We start from the raw sequence: 10,000 nt of genomic DNA, 5'->3' as shown, positions 1-10,000 counted from the left end.
CTTTAAAAACCAATAATTAAAAAAAGGTAATGAATTACAATGAACCCAATAAAAAGGAGAATGAGGGCAAACCACAATGAAAACAATATCGAGATATAAAGAAATAGGAAATTCTAGTAAAAAAAATAAATAAATAAACAAGTCAGTATATAAAAAAATAAAAGGTTATAGAAACAAATTATGTATTATGTATTTTACTCCGGGAATGGCAGCATATCATTACCTTCACTATATAATTTCCGTCTCTGATATCCCCTATATCCTTTTCATAAAAACATGAATGATAAATATTGCGAAAATAAAAAGCACATGAATTTTTTACATGAAAACTACATTTAAGTATCATGCTGTGACCACGGCGGCTCAGACATGAACCTACCGTTAAAAGAAGAAGAATCTATGTGTAACATCACAGTAATATTATTTAATGTACAATTGTGATCATATTTAAGAACTTTTTTCGTGCGAAATTTTGTACATGTAAGGTTTCGAAGAAATTACAATATTCGTGAGTATTTATAAAAGTATTGCAGTTACGAAGTGAAAGAACAGAACTGACTTTGTACTCTGAGGGAGATTTCTGAGGGGGATTTTTGCTCCTTAGAAAGGAATATGTCCGTTATGTGAATCGGAAGGGATTTTGCCTGTACTGAAAAAAATGGGAAAAGTCTTCGTAAAAAGTACGGAGAATCGTCTGTAAAACTCACGGGAGGGAAAGTGTCCTGGTAGCAAAAACAAGCCAGAGAAATTTCGGTGTTCCCCAAGGTTCAGCACGCAGGCTACTTTTGTTTCAAGTATCCATTAAACAAATTGCTAAATTATGCCTCAAGTTCACCTACTGTGCTGGGATAACATGGCATGCATGACATCCAGTGTGATTTTAGTTTATTAGTTGTGTTTACACCTAGGTGGCTCCACAAATGCTTTATCGCCAAGGAATCCATTACTAGTCTTACCCATATCACCGGTTTACCCTTTTCTTTAATTTTCGGAAGCATTCTAGTTTATTTTTATTGCAATTATGTAACTTCATAACAATCATATTAACTATTAACGGTAGCAATTAATTGCATTACCAAGCATACTTGACATCCCAATTCCTTGAATTTTCGGGACTTACTATGGACATCATGATAATAACAATGTCATATTTATATCCATAATGAAGGATAACATCTATGATAATGACAGTGTGACAATAGTATATATATACATATATGTATGAATGTACATATATATATATATATTATATCTATATCTTCACACTCACACACACATATTACATATATTATAAATGTATATAATTATATATATATATATATATATATATATATATATATATATATATATATATATATATATATATATATATATATATATATATATATATATAGATATATATATCAGTCATTCTACACACACACACACACACACACAAGGGAAACGAGGAAACGAGGTAGGTGGCCAAATATCCTGAGGTGCCGATCCCGGATTATGCATTTAACAGGTCCCATTCCGATCTCACGGTGTAGCCGTCGGTTGGACACATGTTCTTGCCAACTGTACCCCCATGATCCGGCATAGTTACAAATTGCATAATAATGAGACTCCAAGGCACTTGAATGCATCCAGGTTTTGCTTCCATACAGCAAAACTGATAGTACCAAGGCCTTGAAGACACGTAACTTGGTCCTTCTGCATGGATATTAACATCTCGAGGTAATTGAGTTCATGGCTCCTGCTGCCATCCAGTCCATCTACTGACTTCTTGGTCTGATAGCCCAGAGACATAAACTACAATACCAAGGTATGTTAAAGCTTTCTGTGACTTCAACGTCCTCACTGCAAGCGTGTATCGACTGAACAGGTTCCCCTAACAGGCCACAAAATCCTGGAATCTTGGTCTTGGTCCAGGAGACCTCTAGCCCCAATGACTTCGCCTCATTGCTGAATGTATCAAGAGCCGCCACCAGTGATTCCAGAGTAACATCGTCGATGACCTTGATATTTCCCAGTGTTGCTCCACATTGACTTTGGATAGTAGCTCTGCTCATTATCTATTCCATGTGAGTGTTGAAAAGTTGAAAAGTGTTGCCTCAACCCTGAATTAATAGGGAAAGAAGTTTGACAGGCCCCCACCAACATTACAGCATTTTCAATACCAGTATATAGGCTTGCTATTAAACCAATAATCTGTGTTGGAGTTTTCCTGTCTCAGCTTCTCCCACGGCATTCCACAGTCACCCAAAGCGCTAGGATACAGTCTATTGTGGACTTGCCAAGAGTGAACCCAGACTGTTCCAGTCTCTGGTGCCTTAGTAAGTGGTCCGTTTCAGAAGAATTTAGGTAAAAATCTTCCTGGTATACTGAGCAGTGTGATGCCATGGTGGCTGACCACGTCTCTTAGCAGGTCAGAGGAATGGAACCAGACTGCTAGATGGCGGTCAAGACCAAATGCAAGCCCTGTGCCATAGGTTTCACCCTCAGCCTTCAACAGTTTGGCAGGGATATCACATGTACCTGCAACTTTCCCAGTGGTGCAGCTTTCCTAGGGAGGCAATTTCCAAGCTAAAGCTTAGAAAATACCTCGCCACAGGTATTGTGACACCAATTGTGTCCAGACTAACTACTGGAGGGTCTACCTGGGTACAGCTGCTGAAAATACTCAACCCTAGTGGACTGCAGTCATCTGTGAAGAGGGCTTGGGGATCAGTTTTCTCAGGGCTTGGCAGGCAGGACAAAGGTCATTTACTAAGAAATGGCCTTCATCCTCCTCAACAACATACCTGATAAACTGTTCCTTGTCTCATCTTAGCAGTGTTCGAGCCCTGCACACCGAAGAACGGTGCAGGATCATTGGGCTGAGTATTTTGAGCAGTTGTATCAGGTTAACCCACCAACAATTAACTTTGTTGGACTTGCCCATCTCCAAGCTGAAGAACGGAAAAACCAGTGGGTATTTGCGGCACCCCAGCTGAACTATTAAAGGTGGTGGGAAAACCTATGGCAAGGAGCTTGCATGCTGTCCTGTCTGCCATTTGGCAGACTGGGGCATCATTGCTCCTGACCTGCTGAGGGGTGTGGTCATTCCCTTCTGGAAGGGGAAAGGGGATCGATGGGACTGCACATCTTTCTGAGACGTATCAGAGACCACTTAATGTTGAAGCATTAGAGGCTGGAGTAATCTGGATTTACTCCCAGTAAGTCTACAATAATTTGTACTGTGGCAATTCGAGTCATTGTAAAGTGCCGATGTGAGTTCAGATGTGGGATGCTTGCAGCTTACACCAATTTCAAGAAGGCGTTCAATAAGGTATGTCGCAAATCACTCTGGGAGATCCTGTGACTAAGAGGAATTCTATAATAGATTATTGAATTAATAGATAAATTCATGGTCTATTGACTCACTACAGCTAGAATGATTGACAATCAGGATTTGTGCCATTACTTGGTGTGCAGGGCTTGGGCACTGCTGAGAAGGGACAAGGAATAGTTCATCAGGAATCTTGCTGAGGAGGTTGAAGTCCAATTCTTAGTGAATGATCTTCACCTTGCCTGCCAAGCCCTGAGAAAACTGAACTCCAAGTCCTCCTTGCACATGGCTGCAGTCCACTCAGTGGATGGACAGATCATCTCAGATCATGTTGGATTGGGCTGAGCATTTTGAGCAGCTGTACCAGGCAGACCTCTCAGCAGGCAGTCTAGATGCAAGTGGTGTTACAATCCCTGTGGCGGACACATCATCAGCAAGGAACCTCCTACCCTAACTGAGAGTAGGGAGGTGATCTTTAAGCTGAATGGTGGGAAAGCTGCAGGCATATGTGATATCCCTGCTGAACTGCTAAAGGCTGGGGGTGAACCTATAACATGAGGCTTGTATATGGTCTTGGCTGCCATCTGGCAGTCTGAATCCATTCCCCGTGACCTGATGAGGGACGTGGTCACTCCCTCTGGAAGGGAATAGGGGAGCGTTGGGACTGTAGCAACTACCGTGGCATCACACTGCTCAGTATACCAGGCAAGGTCTAATAGCAAGCCTATATACTGGTACTGAAAGTGCTGTAAAGTGTGATGAGGCCTGTCAAGCTTCTTTCCTGTTAACTCAGGAGAGAGGCAAAGCTGCGTCCTTGCACCAACACTTTTCAACACTTGCATGGACTAGATAATGGGCAGAGCTACTATCAAAAGTCACTATGTTGCTATCCTATCTGTGTCTCTGGAATCACTAATGGCGGCTCTTGATGCATATAGCAATGAGGCAAAGCCCTTGGGCCTTGAGGTCTCCTGGACCAATACAAGATCCAGGATTTTGGGGTCTGTTAAGGAAAGCTGTTCAGTTAATACACACTTACAGTGAGGACATTAAAGTATCAGAGAGTTTTAATACTTTGGTAGCGTTGCCCATGTCTCTGGGATGTCAAACCAAGAAGTCAGTAGATGAACTGCTCTGGCAGCAGGAGCTATAAATTCGGCCAGCAAGAGCATTGTGATGTCAGTACATATGCAGAAATACATGTCTTCAAGGTTGTGATACTGTCAGTTTTGGTCTATGTAAAAGAAACCTGGATGCTATCTAGTACCTTGGAGTCTCGTCTTGATGCCTTTGTAACAAGTGCCTATGCCGGGTCATTGGGTACAGCTGACAGCACATCGTGTCCAACCGATGGCTACACTGTGAAACCGGCATGGGACCTGTTAGTTGCATAATACGGGCACCTAACTTGTTTCCCTGTGAATAACCCTGCCCATCAGGTTCTTTATGACACACACACCACACACACCACCACACACACACACACACACACACACACACACACACACACACACACACACACACACACACACACACACCAATGTCTGTGCACTGTTCACACACAACACCTAAATGTCTGTAACATTTGTGACGATAATGATAAAAAATATCAATGATGATACCAGTATTTTAAATAATTTGGTAATAAATATCACTATAAAATTATATAAATATAGTTTTAATCATAACGATTATCACAGTTATTACAGTGTCTCATTCTCCGTTGTTTCTGTCGTGGACTCAGGCACTTTCGGGTCGTCGTACTCACGGAATTTCTGAATCGTCTGTGAAAAAAAGAACAAAGAAATTGACAGAAGACACGGAAATTTAAAAATACTGGTTATACTAACTCTTATAGATAGCTAGAAGATCGTAATAGTGTTGGTGATGGAATGTTAACGATTTTTTTTTGAAAATGCGCAAGATAATAGCATTTGTTATTATGACTATTATTAGTTTTGTTATCGGTATTATCAGTATCATCCTCATCATGTTCATTTTCCATATCATAATCATTACGATAATGAGCACCATAATCATTATGATAATGAGCACCATAATCATTATGATAATGAGCACCATAATCTTATGATAATGAGCACCATAATCATTATGATAATGAGCACCATAATCATTATGATAATGAGCACCATAATCATTATGATAATGAGCACCACAATCATTATGATAATGAGCACCATAATCATTATGTTAATGAGCATCATAATTGTTATGATCGTTATCATTATCATCCCATCATCACAAGAAACATCATGTACCATGTTTACTTTCTTCTACGAGAAGAAAGTAATACTCACCTTTTCTGGAACGACATCTAGATTGGGCGGCAGCGCTGCTTTTAGGGGCAAGAGAGGGATATGCCCAAACACTCGGACTTTGTAGATGAGGTAATCCAGCATGTAGAGTTCTTCCACTGACAGCTTGTGGAAACTGATGAGCGTGTTTGAGCAGCAGTCGTGTGGGTTGTCCCCCTGTTAAAATAGGGCGTTGAAGAGTGTTAAATAGTTAGGGTTGTATCTCTTATGCAGGTGGAATTATCATGAGTTACACCTACTGCAAAACATCATGTACCCACACATGTATATTATTACACATACACCTTCACACTTGCTCACTGATCCACTCACGCATTTATTGATAACGCTTGATCCGAGGAAGATATGCAGATATTTATGTTGCTTTAAGTTGTACATTAAGTTAAGAATAAAAACTAGTAAGTAAATCTAATTCCTTTTGTATTCATTAACATTATATCTTTAAAAATATAATAGTATCTTCTATGCAATCATATTAAAATTTCATTCTTCAAGAAGGCAATATTTTTTATACACATTAATTGAAATATTATTAATATATAATTAAACAGATAATTTTAAAAATGAATTATGGGATTATATATATTTCATTTAATATAAAGTAATCCAATTTTTTTTTTCTTCTTTTTATTGTCTATATTTTCTCAACTCATAATCTAATAATAATAATGAAAAAGAACTGACAATTATTCTTATTATTTATTTTTCTACATAAAATGAAGTGTCTGAAAAAGGATTATCTTGATAGAATAAAAATGTAAGTATAAGCCTTACCTTCATTACTCCCCCCCCTTTTTTTTTTTACATCCAATGGAATCAAAACCATTCTCCCAAAGATCAAAACTTTATCTATACAGTATATCTTTAAATTCGTATATTCTTTTTGTTACAAAAAAGATAAGCGAAGTAAGCTCGTGGCCTCATCACCCATTTATGAGGATCTTACCCCCTCTTTTTTTTAATTTTACGTTCTTCTTCACAAATCTTATTCTTTTGCACCTTATCCTTAGGAACTTTTCCCTCCATCTTCACTCCTTCCTGATTCGCAGCTTGAATCGGGCTTGAACTTAACTTTCTATCTTTTATTCCCTTAATCTCTTCAAAAAAATAATCAACACGCTTCAGAAGCAGCCTTAAAATACTTCTGAATTCAAGCTCTAGGTTCCTCAATCCTTATTATAGCTGCTTCTTTCATAATATCATCTAATGAACGCGCCACTGTGCTACTCACAGTGGTTCTCCTTCTAAAATCAGGAGAATCTCCTTTTTCACTTCTGATTTCCCAGATTAATAAAATACATTGCAATAGAATAGATTACAATGACCTCAAATCGTTATTCTTGCAACCATTAAAAAATGCTCATTATCTCTATTATCTTATGTCTTATATTCAAATATTTTACCTGTTATTCCAGCAACCTTAGTAGGAGCAGTTGGAGGAATTAACCAAACCCTTTTACTTAAAATTATATCTTATTCCTCAACTAATCACATAGAATGAATAATATCCGCTATCATAATCAAAGAAACCAATTGGCTTTTTTACTTTTTTCCTATTGTCTTATTTCTGCCTCAGTAGCCATCTCATTTAATTTCCAAGAAGCCTTTCATATATCTCACTTCATAAATCACTCCTCTCATTCCTCGCCCATAAAAACATTAACGTTTTTATCTCTTTTATCTTTAGGAGGATTACCATAATTTACAGGACTTATCCCCAAGTGACTTATTATTTAAAAAATAATTTCAGCCCACATATTTGTTATTCTAGCTTTAATTTTAATATCAGCTCTATAAAATTATATATATAACATTTTCAATGATATGCCTCAGTACATTTGGATTATTAGTTCCTAACCTATTTATAATTATCTTATAAAGCTTCAAGTTATCTAAACTTATAGCCTTCAAAGCTATCTAAAGGAGTAAAATCTTCTTAACTTTAATTTTTTTTATTCTTTAAGCTCTGGCGTTTTACGCATCTTCAGAGTTTATTTCTAATCTCCACTACAAAGCCATGATAAAAGGATGTTTCTCTGTATATAGATTTACAGTCTATCACCTACGACTCAGTCAGTTTATTATCCAACGCAGCGATGATTATTCTACAAACCATAAAGACATTGGAACACAATTCTTTATTTTCGGAGCTTGAGCTGGGATAGTAGGTACTACCCTTAGCCTTATCAACCGTGCTGAATTAGGTCAACCAGGAAGCCTTACTGGAGATGATCAAAGTTATGATGTAGTAGTTACAGCTCACGCTTTTGTTATACATTTCTTTATAATTATACCTATTATAATTGGAGGATTTGGAAATCGACTCGTTCCTTTAATATAAGGGGGCCCCAGATATAACCTTCCCTCGAATAAGCAATATAAACTTCTGACTTCTACCCCCCCCTCACTAACCTTACTTTTATCTAGAGGTATAGTTGAAAGAGGTGTAGGAGCAGGATGGACTGTATATCCTCCCCTATTCGCAAGAATTGCCCATGTCGGTGCCTCAGTAGATTTAGGGATCTTTCACTACATTTAGCAGGTGTCTCATCAATCTTAGGAGGTCGCAAATTTTATAACAATTGTTATTAATATGCGACCAACAGGAATAACTATAGACTTCTTTTTGCTTGAGCAGTATTTATTCCAGCTCTATTACTTTTACTATCTTTGCCAGTCTTGGCAGGAGCTAAGTAGGAGCAGAAGTTTACATTTTAATTCTTCCTGCTTTCGGGATAATTTCCCGCATTATTAGTCAAGAATCTGGTAAAAAAGAAGCATTCGGAATATTAGAAATGATTTATGCTATATTAGTTATTGGTGTTTTAGGATTTGTAGTATGGCACACTACATATTTACAGTAGGTATAGATGTTGATTTCGCGCCTACTTTACATCTGCTACAAATATTACTGCTGTTCCAACAGGTATCAACATTTTTAGTTGGTCAGGAGCCCTTCACAGTACTCAGCTAAATTACATCACTTCTTCAATATGAACTAAAGGATTTGTATTTTTATTTACAGGAGTTGCCAACCCATTAATCGGTATTAATCTCTACGACACTTATTATGTCTTAGCTCATTCTCATCTTCTTTCAATAGGAGCAGTATTTGGTATTTTCGCCGGTATTGCACACTTATTCCCTTTATTTACAGGTCTTATCTTAAACCCAGAATTATTAAAAATCCACTTCTTAGTTATATTTATTGGTGTAAATGTTACATTTTTCCAGCAACATTTCTCAGGACTCAATGGAATACCTCGACATTACTCAGATTATCCAGACGCTTATACAGCATGAAATTTTCATCAATTGGATCTACAGTATTATTAATTGCCGCGTTAGATTTTGTTATAATCGTATGAGAATGAACCGTATTTATATTGACAGATGTATAAAAGGTATGCATGAGAATGAATATCTTCACAATATAAGAGATGTATTTGACCGGTTTCGATTGTGTCTTCGTCAGAAATACATACATCAGAGAAATTACAGAGTAAATATATATCAGACGTGAGCTGACAAAACATCTGACGACTGTGACCTCCTATTCGTTGCTCGTATAATTGTTGCCGTGCCCTTGGATAATTGTATGAGAAGCTCTAATTGTTGGCCGACCAGTTATATTTCCTCTATTCTTACCTACTTCGATTGAATGACAACATAACCTCCCACCCGCAGATCATGGTTATATAAAAAGTCCTTTAATTACTAAATTCTAAAATGGCAGACAGATTTGAGCTCCTGTCAGGAGGATTATTTCTTCTTTTAGAAAACTTACGCCAAAATGAGTTCACTTAGGTTTACAAGATAGAGCTTCTTCTCTTATAAAACAATTATTTTTTCTTGAACATGCTCTAATAGTACTAATCTAAATGGCAACATTAGTTGGTTATATAATATCTACTCTTTTTTTTTAATACCTTTACAAACCGCTTTTTATTAGGAAAAACTATTGAAATTGTATGAACTGTACTTCCTGCCCCAATTCTAATTATCATTGTACTTCCATCTTTACAAATATTATATTTACTAGATGAACGTAATAACCCCAGTGTTATGCTAAAATCCATTTGACATCAATGATATTGAAGTTATACGTATTCAGATTTCCTCTAAGTTGAATTTGATTCTTATATAATTCCCTTAAATGAACTCTCCGAAAATGGATGGTTACCATTCATATGAGGAGCAGAGGATGGAGGCTGGGTCATCCGCTACAGTTCTACTGCTTGCCAGTGTTAGCCAGTTCACATATGATATGGCACATACAGTGATTACAATGCTCCCTTGCTCTATTGCTGATTAGTGACCTTTTTCACACTCACGTTAGCATCACGGTCAC

General features: G+C 37.3%; 1 protein-coding gene across 1 annotated transcript in view; it reads right to left on the bottom strand.

Annotated features, from left to right (window-relative positions):
- Positions 1 to 4,970: 4,970 nt before the first annotated feature.
- Positions 4,971 to 10,000, bottom strand: part of LOC119576357 (glycoprotein-N-acetylgalactosamine 3-beta-galactosyltransferase 1-like) — a 15,622-nt gene continuing 10,592 nt past the window's right edge. Inside the window, exons 7-8 of the mRNA XM_037924007.1 lie at positions 5,632 to 5,805; positions 4,971 to 5,097 (exon numbers count right to left, since the gene is read on the bottom strand). Of these exons, the coding sequence (XP_037779935.1) occupies positions 5,017 to 5,097; positions 5,632 to 5,805 (255 nt within the window). The 3' untranslated portion in view covers positions 4,971 to 5,016. The remainder of the gene's footprint in view (positions 5,098 to 5,631; positions 5,806 to 10,000) is intronic.

This window comes from Penaeus monodon, chromosome 8, assembly GCF_015228065.2.
Source record: "Penaeus monodon isolate SGIC_2016 chromosome 8, NSTDA_Pmon_1, whole genome shotgun sequence".
NCBI lineage: Eukaryota > Metazoa > Arthropoda > Malacostraca > Decapoda > Penaeidae > Penaeus > Penaeus monodon.
This window is presented reverse-complemented; position numbering and strand designations above follow the sequence as displayed.